The 14,989-nt window shown below is 41.6% G+C and overlaps 1 protein-coding gene across 1 annotated transcript in view; it reads right to left on the bottom strand.

Moving 5' to 3' along the window:
• Positions 1–14,989, bottom strand: part of LOC111232095 (protein unc-13 homolog A-like) — a 53,304-nt gene that overhangs the window by 34,702 nt on the left and 3,613 nt on the right. The window contains exons 2-15 of the mRNA XM_022759450.1: positions 13,893–13,922; positions 13,679–13,778; positions 11,671–11,788; positions 10,073–10,196; positions 9,386–9,456; positions 9,085–9,139; positions 8,313–8,342; positions 7,566–7,758; positions 6,225–6,344; positions 3,729–4,580; positions 3,109–3,202; positions 1,950–1,996; positions 1,703–1,781; positions 52–57 (exon numbers count right to left, since the gene is read on the bottom strand). Of these exons, the coding sequence (XP_022615171.1) occupies positions 52–57; positions 1,703–1,781; positions 1,950–1,996; positions 3,109–3,202; positions 3,729–4,580; positions 6,225–6,344; positions 7,566–7,758; positions 8,313–8,342; positions 9,085–9,139; positions 9,386–9,456; positions 10,073–10,196; positions 11,671–11,788; positions 13,679–13,778; positions 13,893–13,922 (1,919 nt within the window). The remainder of the gene's footprint in view (positions 1–51; positions 58–1,702; positions 1,782–1,949; positions 1,997–3,108; positions 3,203–3,728; positions 4,581–6,224; positions 6,345–7,565; positions 7,759–8,312; positions 8,343–9,084; positions 9,140–9,385; positions 9,457–10,072; positions 10,197–11,670; positions 11,789–13,678; positions 13,779–13,892; positions 13,923–14,989) is intronic.

Raw genomic sequence — 14,989 nt, 5'->3', positions numbered from 1 at the left:
TAATAGTCAATAGTAAAGTGTGTTTCTAGAGCAAATTTCAGTGTTACTCACCATAGCCTGTGGCAATGAAATGAAGGTGGGGGAAAAAAGGAAGATTTAATATTAGAAAAAGGCAAGAAAGAGGAAGGAATTTCCACAGAATAAAAGCTGCAAAAGAGGTGTTGAGAAACTGAAGCATTTATTCTGCATCTGCTGAAGTCTGTGATTAAACAAGAATCTACAGTCAGATGTGGAGACTTGCAGGGCGAGGCACTCACAGCTGCAACAAGACTTGAATATCTGATATGTGAATGAAATAGCCTGTGATCGCTGCTCGGGACCCCACCCGGTGTGATCAATTACCTGAGACACTGACATGTTGTGAGTGTGTGTCTGTGTGATAGAGAGGGAGAGAAATATAAGTGCACCTGCTTGTAACTGTCTGTCAGTGTGTAGTGGCTGTAACTGCGTGACAGCAGGATTTATTAATGAAGACAGTCTTCCAAGGCAATGTGTGGTAACGCTTGGATCTGGGATGTTTACGAAAACAGCACACTGAGCTTTATCTGGCAGTTGATATAAAAAGCCAAATAGCTGCCCTTTTTTCCAGCCTACCCTCTGTTAGCCTATTTCTGTAATAAATCAGTAGTTTGACATTTTGGGGAAAATGCTTATTTGTTTTCTTGCCAGGAGTTAGATGAGGAGATTGAAGCCACTCTCAAATCTGTGCGGTAAATATGATGCTACAGCAAGTTAGCTTAGGTTAGCACAAACAAGGGGTGATACCTAGCCTGGTGATGTCTGCAGGTAATAAAATCCACCTACCAGTATCTCTAAAATTCACTAATTATTACTTTGTATTTCATTTGTTTAATTTATACAAAAAAACAACATCAAAAAATTGCAGTTTTATGGCGAGTTAGCCAAGCTAGCCCCTTTACCCTGCTTCCAGTCTTTATGCTAGGCTCAGCTAACCAGCTGCTGGATGTAGCTTCATATATTGAATGGGCGGGTACGAGAATGGTTACAATCTTCTCTTCAAACTTTCAGTACGAAAGAAAACAAGTGTATTTTAAGGTTTTCTGTCATTTGTCTTTCTGAAAAGAAAAATATGGCACAGATGCTGTGTGCTTCTATCCATATCCTGAGCTTAATGTGTATCTACATGTACTTGCTAGTAGAATTTGAGCCTCCTGTCATTTTAACAGAGGTAGAAAATTTATAATGATTAGACAGTCAAACAAAGTGACTTGTACACTAGTTACAGGTTTCTCCAGTGGATTTATATTTTTCACAGTTGTGTCACTAATGAGCCAGTGTCAAGCAGGCATGTGGACGATGGCAGGGTAAGGTTATGAAAAGGTCTGTTATATGACAGCATCTAGCAGACATCAATGTCAGTCAGTGGAAAACTCTGGCCTTGCCAGTGGCCTCTCAGCCATTCGGCTTGCCCTGTCATGCTGTAACAGCAGGGAAATGTATCATCTATAGGCACAGTAGATGCAGTGCAATGGGATAAAAGACAAAGGAAAGCGTAGGAGAAATTAAGAAAAGAACAAAAGAAAGATAAAACAAACAAAAAGAAAGCAGAGAGTCAAGATAAACAGAACAGGAGTATTTACAGTAGCTGAGTGCGCTGACTGCTGAGCTGAGTGATAGATGGACCAGGCAGATGTGAGACACTTTAGTCAGGGAATATAAAGAGATTAGCGCAGAAACTCACCAGATCTCTGACCAGAGGCATAGCTTTCCTCTTCCTGAGGTCTGGCATGCTGTCAATGCTATACAGAGCGCCACCCATTCTGGAGACAAAACATGCACATAACAGGATTCAGCATCCCTTATTTTGTAGCTACAGTTGAACCTGGACATGACAACTCAATTAGACATTAAGGCCATGGGCTTGGCTTTGGGTTGGTAAGTTATAGATTTTCAATGACCGTAGTAATAACAGCGTCATGGTTACTTACCCTGCTGATAAAAGCAGAGAGGCGATGCCGACACTTTCTCCTCGGGCCTGTGGAGAGAGACATGAGATGAGAAAGAAAGGCGAGCAGGGTGCCGTTAGAGCTGTGGCTGGAAAAATGGGAAGCATAGCATTTCATAGTACTGTACTTATTTTGTCCGTTATACTGAGAAAAACAAAATGAAGAGATATTGCACGGTGTTCCTTGGAAAAAAGCAATATTTCATGGCAAGTTTCACTAGTAGCTGGCTGCCACCATAACTGAAAGTGTTCCCAGAATTCACAAATGAATAATACAACAGTGGTACAAGTGGGAGATAGAAAGAAAAAGGGGAGATGAGGAAATTGTTACAGCTGAGTTGTGTCTTTCTTAGTGCATGTGGTGACTACTGACATCAGCAGTGGCTTCTCTGTGTTTGAGGATCATAGTAAAAGTAGATTACAGCCAGATGGCTATCCATGTAATCATTCTTCTAATTCTATCTGCTCTATTATTGAAAGACACGTTCTTTGTCTGCCTGCCTGTTCAGAGAACAAAACAGCGCTGATGCTCACGTCATACCGAGGTGCAGAAATAGTCATGATTGGTAGAAACGTCTGACTTTGAAAATGACACTTAGCAGGCTTACAGCAGCTTCCTATGTGTTGCTTGGCTCTCCATAAATTGTCTATGAGCTGTACAGGATACATACAACATAAATTAGACTGATTAACACACTATTGGCCACACCCACCTGAGAGTCTGCTCCAGCCATGGGTAATCAGAATGGACTACATGCAAATCGCTACGAGGATGGCAAACAACTGAAAAGAAAATAATGAAATGGCAAAACAATACAAGGGGTAAACAGAAACTATCAAATAAACACAAGACAATACAGTGTAATCCACAGCAATAACCAAACGCTGGGAAAAATGGTGGACCAGTCAACAAAAAGCTGGAAAAAAATCACAGTAACAGTAAGACATGCAGGGGCTGATGCAACAAGTCAGTGAGCTCAAATAGTAGACTTATGAATCAAAGCTGAGCAACAACAGAGAAAACATACTGTATTACCCACTCTAATGAGCACAGGCATTCATCTGGCATGAACGGATGCAAATGCACACATATGTGTACAAAGATACACGGAGAAACACACACACACGCACACAGGCTGTACCTCTTGTAGCTGCAGTCGCACTCTGCTGAAAAGTCGAAGCCAGTTGGCTTTGGCTCTGGCAGGACCAGGTTCCATGATTTCTCTCTTTGGGAAGCTACAGGAAAGATTGAACGTTTTTATAGTTATTAATATATGTGTATGTGTGTGCTCAATTAGCTAATTTACTTAAAGTACAGTGATTATGGAGATAACTGTCATGGAGTAATATTTTTGATAATAATTTTTTATTTTTTTTTTATAATAAGGGGGAACTCCATTGAGTAGCCCTTTAACTGGATGATGTACCTGTGTCTTCTTTGAAGTCTCAAGCAAAAGTAATATTTGAAGAAAACATTATGATTAAAAAAATGCAGATCATTCTTTTTAACTTTTATTGGGTATTTTATTAAAATGCTGCTGGTTCAATCTCTAACTCTTCCATGTGTCTCTTTGGCTGTTATATATATATATATATATATATATATATATATATATATACTGTATGTGCTTATTGTTACTTGAATCAAGAGCCACGATAAAACCCTTGTCAGAAATGTTGCTATCTCAGTGACGACAGTGTGTGGGAGCTAATTTGAGATTTTTTTCCTGTATGAAGCTGTCGGGGTAAGAGCAGTGTTCACCTTGGAACAGGAGGCTCCTCCGTTTTCTCTTCGGGAGCTGGAGGGATGCTCTCTGCGGCTGGAGGCTTCTCGGAGGGTAGAGGTTCTTCCTCAGATTTGGGCTCAGCCTCCGGGGGCTTGGATTCTGGAGCTGGAACCTGTGATATAGTTGTAGAGGTGGATGTAGTGGTGGTAGACATATCTGGCTGTGCAAGTGCAAAGGTAGGTTTGGTGGAGTCTGAACTGAAAGGGGGTAACGTGTCGTCCTGTGAGACTGGAAGGAGACCAGGAGCTGTGGCTGGGGGCTGGAGCTGATCAGGGGCCGGGTGCTGCTGCTGTTGCTGCTGCTGCTGCTGCTGCTGCTGCTGCTGCTGCTGCTGCTGATGCAATGATGGCTGCTTCTCCAGCGGTGGCCTGGTGGTGGACAGACCATCAGAGGGCGGCATCAGGGTAGGGGCGGTGCTTGTGGGTGTGGGGGTGTAGGGTGGTTCCTGGTCTTCACTGAGCGTGCCATCAAGCGGATACATATCTTCATCTTCCTCATATGGCATCTCTTCCTCATCTTCATAGTTGTACTCTCCTTCCTCCCCGTAAATGTCTCCCTCATCTTCATCATACAGCGCCCCCTCCTCCCCTCCGTCTTTGAGGTAGCCTCCCTCGTCACTGTAGACGCCTTGGGGGTCTTCGCCATCCCAGCCTGGGGAATCCTCTTTGCTGTAGCTGACCGAGGAGTGGCAGGAGTGGTAGGAATCGTTTTCATCATAGAACTCCGAACCTCGCAAACTCTCGCCGTCCTCAGGAACAAACTCCTCACTGAGCTGAGAGCTGCCTCGACTCAACTCGCCTGATGAGGCGTAGCGACTGTCTGTGGGACTAAAGGGAGGGGGAGATGCAGAGACATGTCAGACACACTCACACAGGTTTGAAAGTAAACTAAGGGAGTTCCCAGAGTTGTATCATAAGGAGTTTAGTTGTCACAGTGACACTTAAGGAACTTGTGGTGGGGCCAGGGAGGGAGACAGCTAACCAATAGGAAAAGAGGAGTGACTTTAAATCAACCAATCAGGAAACTTAGAGCAGGGGATCAGACTAGTGATGCATCTATGTAACTGTAAGAGGAATCAGCTTTTTAGTAATGGGGAAGGTTACTATGGATACTAGTTCACTCAGAAGTTAATACAGAAACACACACCATACAAAAACACATGATTAGAAAAAGCATAAGAACACAGTTTTCAAAAATCTGAATAGGCCTATTCAAAGAAAGAGAGTGAACCTGGAGAGGCTGAGGGTAATTTATTAGCCTGGCAGAAGAAAAACTGTCTCTTTCTGTAGATAAATAAGTGAATAATATTTATTCACACTGATGAATGAGGCTATTAGAGATTGAGACAGACCATGAGTCAGGGAGAGATTTGAGACACATATAAAAACCATTTGTTACACACACACACACACACACACACACACACACACACACAAATCTCACATTTTATTGTTTCGTCTCTATTGATTACGGTCATCTTGGTTCGATAATGCATAGTGCAGGAGCAGTAAAGGAGAGAACTATATAATGACTTTGGGCTGTGAGCCACAGCGAATACACAAGTATGGATGAATGGACACCTAAACACTCAACTACACCCTTGTCCTTCTCTATTCATCACCTATCTCATAATCTCATCCAAAACAAACACTGACAGACAGCGACAAATGCTTGTATGATACTTGAATATAAATACATGTCTGCCATCTTTCTCAGAAAAGAATAAAAAAAGAAAAAAAAAACCTGTTGTAATGAAGATGAAAATGAACATAATCTATCTTGGCCTCTCTGCTAGGGCCCCATTACTGGGTTGATGTCCTTCTGCTGTCTCACAAATGGAAATTAAATGTGTATAATTACCAAGTACGGGGCACCCAGAGGAAGACAGGGCTCTCCTTAAAGTCTCACATACAGGATGAGGCTATAATAACAGGCTGCCACGATGACAGTTACACACACACACACACACACACACACACACACACACACACACACACACACACACACACATACACATACACACATGCGCGCGCGCACACACAGACAGATTCACACAGGCTTTTCCACAAACTCCAACCAACAATTTTCTCTCTGTTTCTGACTGTTACGAAACAGCACACACAAACACACATCTTTTCAGACACTCACCCACACACATAAACTAAACAGAAAAGTGCACAGAACTTATAAGGGTTTAAAAATGGAGAGGATGAGCATCATACATTATTGGTGATACTGATTTGTGATTCTTCACCAGGAACACAGTAAAGATAGATGCAGGACCAGTAGTTTTCCATTAAAAATATAGAATATATACATATACAGAGACAGGGTAAGAGCGCATGCATGCAAGCACAGCGAGCGAGGAGGACAGGACAAGTCCACCACTGACGTCACAGCGAGACGGAGTCACAGGCCGGAGCAGGAGGAAGAAGAGGAGGAGGGTTTGGAGAGGAGGTACAGAGACCCACCTATCGGACAGTGAATGCCTACTGTCTAGAGAATACTGACGACTGGTGCGCCGGCTCGACCCTGAGCCTGAGTCGATATCGCTGCGCCCGTTGGTGGCCGAGTCTAAACTATCATAGCGTCTGGTAAGAGGAGCAGGGAGGAAGGTAGGGAGGAGGGAAGAGGTGGGAGAGGAGCATCAGTAGAGCTCAGTGCAAATCTTTCAAAGAAAGCTCTAACCAAACTGAGCTTCTGTACTGCCTGGTTAAAGGTCAGGTTCACAATTTTTCAAGTCTGTCTTAAAACAATAGTCACGTGTCTGTATGAACATTGAAACTGTTTTTCTTGCTGTAATCATTCCTCCTGTTCAAACTGGACATCAAGAGCTCTCTTCTTAATGTGATTCCAATGTAAGACATGGACAAAGCTAATATGTGGCTTCAGCAGCCTCGATTATTCGAATCAAGTGGGTATATTCCAAAGTTACTCTTTTTAGTGTGAAATTTCCTTTTTGTGTTACAGGCCCCGCACTGCAATGTAAGAAGGAAACACTAAGAAGACTAACTAAGGAGGAATGGTTACTGCAAGCAATGTTCACATGCACACCTGACTATTGTTTACAGACAGACTTGAAAAATTGCAAACCAATCCTTTAAGCTTCTGCAAAAAGTCCTCTCACTTGAGGTTGAGCAGTTGAAGATTTAATTTACCCATCTAAAGGTTAAACTTTCTGTTTCAGCTTTTCTGAGCAATGCATGAGTTTGATCATCTGCCGCCTTTAAAAAACATGTCGTCATAGATACTGTGATGACCAGAAAAATGCATTTATTTTCTGCAGAACAAGTTAGCGCAGAAGAGATCACATGGGGTTTCTGATGCTCACACACTCAACATGCACACGAAGATGCAGACGCGCACACGCACACATTCACACATTCACACAGAAAAGATAACCGCAAAGGCCCACTTCATACATGACCTGTATACAAGAAGTGTGTGCCTCAGCATGCTTGTATACACTGAGGCCAGGGTTATTCTCTAGAGGAGGAGAGCACAGTGGGACAGCATGTTACCATGTACAACACAATGAAACAGAACAAGGCCGCAGGGGCTCAGCTGTCTCAGGGCTATATGCTAGACTCCAAATGGATTTATTCACAAAGGAATATTTTGTCTAAGATGGGGAGTGTGATATTACATTCTCAGCGTTAAACAGCCTTTCCCCCTCTTAGGTTTTGCTGAAACATTTTGACAACCCCACCCCTTGGTAATCTCATGGGTGCACATAAGCAGTTAGACTCAAGAAAAAAAGGAACCACTCTGCCTTTGCTTTGGCTACGTAGCGGCTGTAGTGTGCATGGTACCTCATGGCTCTGTGGTCGTAGTCCAGCTCATTGATGTCGTCGTTGTAGTGTCTGTATTGCTGCTGTCTCATGGGATACTGGTGCATGGAAGCGTTGGGCTGAGAGGTGGTGTAGTAGGGAGGAGGGATGCTGTTACTGGTCTCACTCCGGTAGTCGCTGTCCCTGTCATCCACAGCACTGTCTGGGTCCTCGTCTGTTCACACAAACACAGCGGGAGATGGGACAAAATGAGGGGGCGAGACAAGAATGATGCTCAAAATAGTATTATGCAGTATTTGCAAATAATTTTAATGTTTTACATATTTTGACCTAAGCACAACTTGTATAACATCAGACAGGGTGTCATCGGTGGATCAAATGCTAAATGTGTCATAACGTTTTGTTTATCATTGTGCATGGCAAAGTTAGATAAGACAAGCCAGACAAACAAATGCAAATAATCTGTTATTCTGGCCTGGTCATAGGTGGAAGATGTGCTCCTGTGTATCTTCAAAAAACACCACAGAATTTATTTTACTGTGACTTTATTTGATTTAACTCTTACAGCCTGACTGTAAAATCCATCAGGAGAACATGAATGCAAGCAGAGAGGAAGTTCAGAGAGGATGTGTGGAGAAAAATAAATAAATTCATGGCAGCTAATGGTTTCTGAGGAAAATCGCACAAGATCATTACATTAAGGGAGATGTGGACAATAAATACAGTATTACTCTAAGTCATTAGCAGAGGCGCATGAAAGAAACTTACTTTGCTGATCTCCCCACAGACTCCAATTACCTGCAAGGAGATAAAGGGTTGGGAAAACCAAATTAGGTTTGGGCCACAAATTAACCACATCATCAGTCCACAAAGCCAGGTAAACAAACATGAAGAGATATGTAGCCCTGAGAAATAATTATTTTAAAATGTATATTTGTATGCAGACAGCTCATAAGTGAGGTAAATCAGTGTGTACATGTGGGTGAGTACATAAAAGCACAAGGTCTTTAGAGAACTTAGATCAAAACCAGCTTCTTTTTAAATGCTCCTGGCCTTGACACTGCTAAGAAATTAAAAACAAGAAACACTGACATGCTGTATCATCACTGCACACACTCAAAACAAGCACCATACCATCAAGCAACGTCTACTGTCCACAGAGTTATACTATACACACTTATCCACTGGCTCCCTGTGCCATCATCATCATCAGACAGACAGGCAGGTTGGTGTGTGTCTGACAACCCAGCGCTTGTCAGCTCACATTCATTGCACATCTAGCACCTATAAGTCATTTAGTGCTCAGGCAGGCCTGCATGCTTGATTTGTCACATCAGCTTTCCTCCCTCCCTTCCTCCCTCCCTCCACCCATCCTTAGCCTCATCTATCAGCCTCATTTCTACCTCCTGTCTAGTCCTGTTCTCAATAAGTCAGGGTGACAGAGCAGGAGGAGCGGGGAGAGGAAAAACTGGAGGCATGAAAAGGACACAGCAGGGGACAGCAGGAGGAGGTGGGCGCAGAAGAGGCTGGCAAAACTCACAGCACTGTGTGGATGGCGCATGAAGTGGTTGCTCCTGTTCCTCTTGATAGGCATACTAAGGGAAAGAAAACGACAGACATCTCAGAAAATGAACTTGCTCTGGGGTAAAAATATTGACTCGGGTAACTCTGTTGTTATTGGCAGCCATTGAGTGTAATTAGTGTCTGGAAAATGAAATTGAAGTGAAGGAAAAAGGGTATGAAAGAAAATGCTATAAAGATGAAGGAAAAAATAGATGAGTAAACATATAATGATGGTGCAAAGGATGTGGTGGGAATGTGGCAAAGAATAAAGTTCTTACATCTTGATCTCTCATGGCATTAAGTTGTTCAAGTTTCTTGGCCCAGTATCTGGCCTCTTCCTCTGGAATGTCTGCAGCGCACAACAAAAACACTTAACACAATACTCTACTCTGCAAATCCAATATTTAACACTATGAACATTTCTCTTTCTATGTGTATATATTTCTCTACATATACCCAGGCTGAAGAGCAGTGTTTTACTGCCCTCTCGGTTTTGCTTGTTGTGTTTGGGTGTGGTAGGAAGTGTGTTTTTTTTGCACCTATAAGAGTACAGGTAGTACAGTACAGTCTTGTACTCAAAAACAAGACTTAACTCTTTAAATTTAATGACAATACTTTAAGTTAGTAGCAGTTTTGCTAGTGGTGGTTATGGTGCAAGAAATAGTAACAGTAGTAGTAATAGCATTAGAGGTAGTGTTAGTAATATAATAGTAGTAGTACTGGTATTAGGGGCAGCTGTAGAAGTAAAAGTAATATTATTAGTAATAGTGGTACTAGTTATGGTCCTGATAATGATAGCGGTAGAGACACTAGTAGTTGTACTATAGTACTAGTAGTAGTACTCATGGTAGTAGTGGCAGTAATCATTCTTTCTTGTTACTTTATATAAAAAATTAAGCATAAAAAAAAGAAAATAAACAGAACAAAGCACAAGGCAGAATAAATGAAACTATGAAAGACCAAACCTAGTGGCAGTTCAAAGCGGGTGTCAAGCAGCAGCCTGTGAAAGGTTGGGTCTTTGGTTCCACAGATCTCATTCTCAGCCATGATCACATTGGAGTCCAGGGTCAGCCACTGACCTGGACCCTCCTGGAAGGAAAAGGGGAAGAGGAATATTGTTAGGACAGCCTGTGCTTTAAGTCGGCCATTCCTGGCCTGGTCCTAGACCTCTAAGTTTCTCTTCATCTCTCAGATCTTTTTGGCGATCTAAAAAGTGTAATGCAAATGAATGAAGTGAAAACCAAGTGGCAAGTCAGTCTGAAGTCATTCTTTGACTGAAGTGCAGATCTCTTAATTGCCTCACAGTGAAGGAAGTCATTGTGACTCCAGGAAGTCATTGTGCTTGGCTGGTGTTCACCAAGAATTAGTTATGGCATATAAACCCCCCTTATAAAACCACAACTTGTCATCTTTACATTTCGGTTTGTATAAGGATTTAAAAACCAAGATACAATTAGTGAGCTTTAGAGATGCTGGTAGACGTATTTTTAAACTTTAGAGAGAGCAAGACTAGCATTTTAACACTGCTTCCCGTATTTGTGTTAGGCTAGACTAATTGCCTCCAGGCTCTAGCTTCATACTTGACTGATCTTCTCATCTAACTCTCAGCAAGAATGCAAATAAGTGCATTTCCCAAACTGTTGAACTTTTTCTATAAATGAGAAAGAAAAGAAAAGGCATCTTTCACTGGGCAAAACAATTACCCACTAACATGAACCTCATCCCTCGCAGTTTACCCACAACTTTATCACCACTGGGATCCATCAGCTTCAAGCCAAACAAACAGTGACCTATAGTTCCTGATAGAAATCTGACAAGAACCACTCGCTCCATTATCTTATAATAAGGGAATGTGTCCACCATGCATGATAGTTTCTTATTTAATTAAGTGGCTTATTACACCAATTGCGATTCCTTTTGCACAAAAAAACACACCTGATAGTGAAATTTCTTATTGATTATGCCAAACACAATATATTTCACAAATGCAGATGTGTTTCAGTATATTATGCTGTCGGACTACATTTTATTTTAAACCTAGTACGGTATTACTTTTCCACTGTGACTTGTTTATAATGTCCATGATTAAGACAACTGTTTTACCACATACTGTTAACTTACTGTTGTCATTCTTGTATATTTATCATATATGAACACACAGCATGGAGGAAAATTGAACTGAGCCCCTATAGGGTCAGTATACCTATCACAGTTGGCTGCACAGTTACACTTTGTACCAAGTGTTGCTATACATGTCATTTAGCTACAACAAGGGGAATAGAAACATGACACAAACCCTTATAAAACGCAACTAATTCAAAATAAAATATGTGGCTGAAAGTAATGAGATCACTTCAATAATAAAAAAGCTCAAAGTACTTTCCTGGTCTAATGACCTTAATTAAAGTAACATTGAAATTTATGTGTTTTCAGAACCCATATTTTGATTTGGGTAATTTAATAATTGCGTTCATTCATCTCTCAGTGTACATGTCATGTACAGTAAGTGTAGCCAGTGAAACCTAATTTCAGAGCCAAAGAGAAAGAGAAGGTAGCTTTGTACCTCATTGGACTGCCGTATGCTGCGCAGGGGGATCCATAAGGTGCCCACCATGGTGTCCCAGATCAGCCCTTTATTCCACACCTCCACTGTCAGGCCCAGATCCAGGCGGTTTATTTCGCTGCTCAGCAGAAAGAGGAAGAGGCCGGTCACAAGAAATAGTGAAATGAGAAAAGAGGAAAGATATTAATGATAATATAGAATATTATAGAGAGCTGAGTGGAGACAGAGTTGTATGTAGACATCTCATTGCACAGAGGGTTTTGAACAGAAATACAGTCTATGCCATCAGGAGCTGCACTTAAATCTGGTGATGGATATGCACTTGTGATTCAGTCTTCTGAGGGAAATGAGTCACTCCGTATGAGGATGGAAAGAGTAGGTGATTGTCAACCAGGCCGCTGGCAAGATCTAAGAGAGAGCGCAGATAGGGCAACAACAGAGACGATCTATATTTCTGTATGACAAACAACAGTGAACTCTGTGGCTCACTTTTTCCATCAAGCAACAGTCATAAACAGTATACACAACATATAGATTCATCAGGACTAGCTAGGATTTGTAATGTGACTACATATCTGTCTGGCAGATTCTCAGCTCACTAAGCACCCCTCATCGTTGAACAGTGCCTCTTCTCAAGCCCACTGGCTGTCTTAAGTGAATCAAAACCTAATAATAGCCACAGCTTTGATATGAAAATGCATCTTTCTATTTCCCTGGGATCCAGAGGAGTAATATGGAAAATGGCTGAATGGGGTACTAAAGTGGAAAGAGAATGATAAGAGGAGAAGAGGACGAGAGTGAGGGATTTTTAAAAAAAAAAAAAAAAAGGGAAGAGGGCATGTGTTGCTTTTTTTTTTAGTTTAAAGTTGTGGTTACAGATTAAACATAAAAAGAGTAGGCTGGCAAGACAAGCCATTTTCAGTAGTTGTGTTTGGCAGTTTTTTTGTTGTTAGGTCGTTTTTCTGAAGTTATCAGGTGTTATGAAGCCCGGGTGGGCCCAGAAACCCTCTTGACTGAGTGTGTGAACACTGGAGCTGGAGCAGCAAAGACTTCACAGGTGTTACGGCATCCAAACACTCTTCAAATGAGAGAGAAAGACAGAAAGCAAGTGGAAAATAGAGGGCAAACATATCTGCTTTTAGTAGCAATTTCACAGCTGACCTTGCTGCCCTGTGTCTTGCACAACATCTGGGTGCAGGAAAAATTAAACCCCTGAGGTGACATCTCTATTCAAGTGAAAACAGTATCCTTTCCATATTTAATGCAAAATAGTTTGAAGCTATTTATTAATATGGACCACAGACTTGCATTTGCCAACTGATAGTGACATTAGGTGTAGATTGTTGATTTCTTACATGAAATTCAATTTAATTATTGTTTCACTCTTCAAGAGTGCACAGATACGTTCAAACATATTAGATGATATTGAAAAAGCTGCTGTGCTGGTGTACCAGCAAAGCTAGGGGGAAAGTAAACAGAGCTTCATACCTAAAAAAGTGATTTCACATTGCCTTCCTATTACACTGTCAGGATCACCACAGTTTTAAGACATGATAAAACCAGAGATATCGTCTTGTTATATTTCACACATTCTTCTTCCTTGTCAAAACCTGTTGCCTACTTTACCCACAATGCAATGCATACAGTTGTTTGTCTGTGATCCTTTCTCTGCTACCTGCCAAGTGGGCTGTATGCAAAAGAACAAAAATGTCTGTCAACCAGCGAACTGTGTGAAAAAGACCTCTAAACAACCACAATCATAACTTTGTGGGTCCATGGTGAAGACAGAAGCTTCATTACACTATAGGCGCTCTTTAAAGAAGGAGGCACTGAGAGGAAGACAAGAAGAATACAGTAAGAAATCATGAGTTAAAAGTGTGCGGCAAGGACTGTCCCACAATTAAGCAACTTCGGCAAAGTCAAAGAAGAAGACAGGCGTTAAAGGGTGGAAAGACGTGCTGCGATAAAAGAGGGGTAGAAGACTTGAGAGAGGGCAAGAAGCACTCACAACATGAAGTCCTGCTCCCAGCACGGCTGACTGCCACGCACAGCGATGGTTGTGCTTTTAACATTCTGCACCTTCAGGGTCACGTATGTGTTAAATTTCTCTGTAAAAAGGAAAATACAAATAGCATTGGTTATGACACTGTGTGTGTTCAACGCGATTCACTGACAATAAGTAACAAATGGATGATCTCCACAGGTCACAGGTCATGACTCACCTTGGGGTCCATCAAGCTTGGCTTTCTTCACTGTAAACAAATTGAGAAAACAATGAAGAAATGAGTCTAACTGTGTTTGAAAAAGTGAGTGGAAATATATTTTCAAACATGCTAGCAGGACACTGTTCAAAGATTTTACATTTTTATAGTGTAAATATATCACTCAGTGAATCCATTAAAGCTTTTCTCAGGACTGAGCAGTGCTGCCTTTTGTCTAACACAATACATGAAGCTCTGCTGAGATGCCACTGCCAGTTCCTCCACACAGGGACCTCTGAGGTACCAGACTGACTTTTAAAACCACAGTGACGTCAAAAGCCTTTCCATTATTCATTCAATCCTGCCTATGCCTAGCATCCCCATGTCCAACAGTGAGGTATTAATATTCACAGCTCTGGTTTTTAATCCCTGCTGATTGCCAGTTTCCACCGGTGTTACATTTAAGGAAAGAAATACAGGGAAGAAGCATGATTTAAAATCAATCTAATTGGCTTTCAACAACAAGCCATTAAAAATCCTCTAAGCCTGTGTAAATAGTTGCAAGAAGAACGGCTTTATGATGTATGACCTACAGTCCAACTGTCTAACATAGAGAGCGCTGAATAAATACACACAAGAAAAGCCTCAACATTATTGCTGCAAAAGTGATGCTGACAAAGAAGCACATCCTCTGTCTTTTTCATAGTCAGTGACGGCAGAGCAGGTATGATAATCATTGTGGACAAATTTGCTTCTAAAAATAGCATAACCCCAGCAAACCCTTGGGATAATGCTTATCATTTAAATATCGCTCTGATTCATGAGGCAGGTGGCGGAGTAAGTGGTGTGGTGGAGCATGTGCTTCTTAGCCAACTTCAAAGTAAAATCCCCCTCCTGATATTTTAGCCGCTGACAAGGCAATCAAGCCTAAGGGGTAGGGAAGGTTCATCTTGATGAAAGTACTGAATATACATTCGACAAAGAGAAATGAATTATTTCTTTGCTTTAAACAAACAATAAATGACAGATGCACTTCGGCTGCACCCTTGCCAACACTCTCCTTCTCTCTCAAACACTGTCCTCTTCTCACCATCAGCCAGTCATCATTCCTCTCTCAC

This window comes from Seriola dumerili, unplaced genomic scaffold (genome assembly GCF_002260705.1).
Source record: "Seriola dumerili isolate Sdu_G_001 unplaced genomic scaffold, Sdu_1.0 BDQW01000322.1, whole genome shotgun sequence".
Classification (NCBI taxonomy): Eukaryota; Metazoa; Chordata; class Actinopteri; order Carangiformes; family Carangidae; genus Seriola; species Seriola dumerili.
This window is presented reverse-complemented; position numbering and strand designations above follow the sequence as displayed.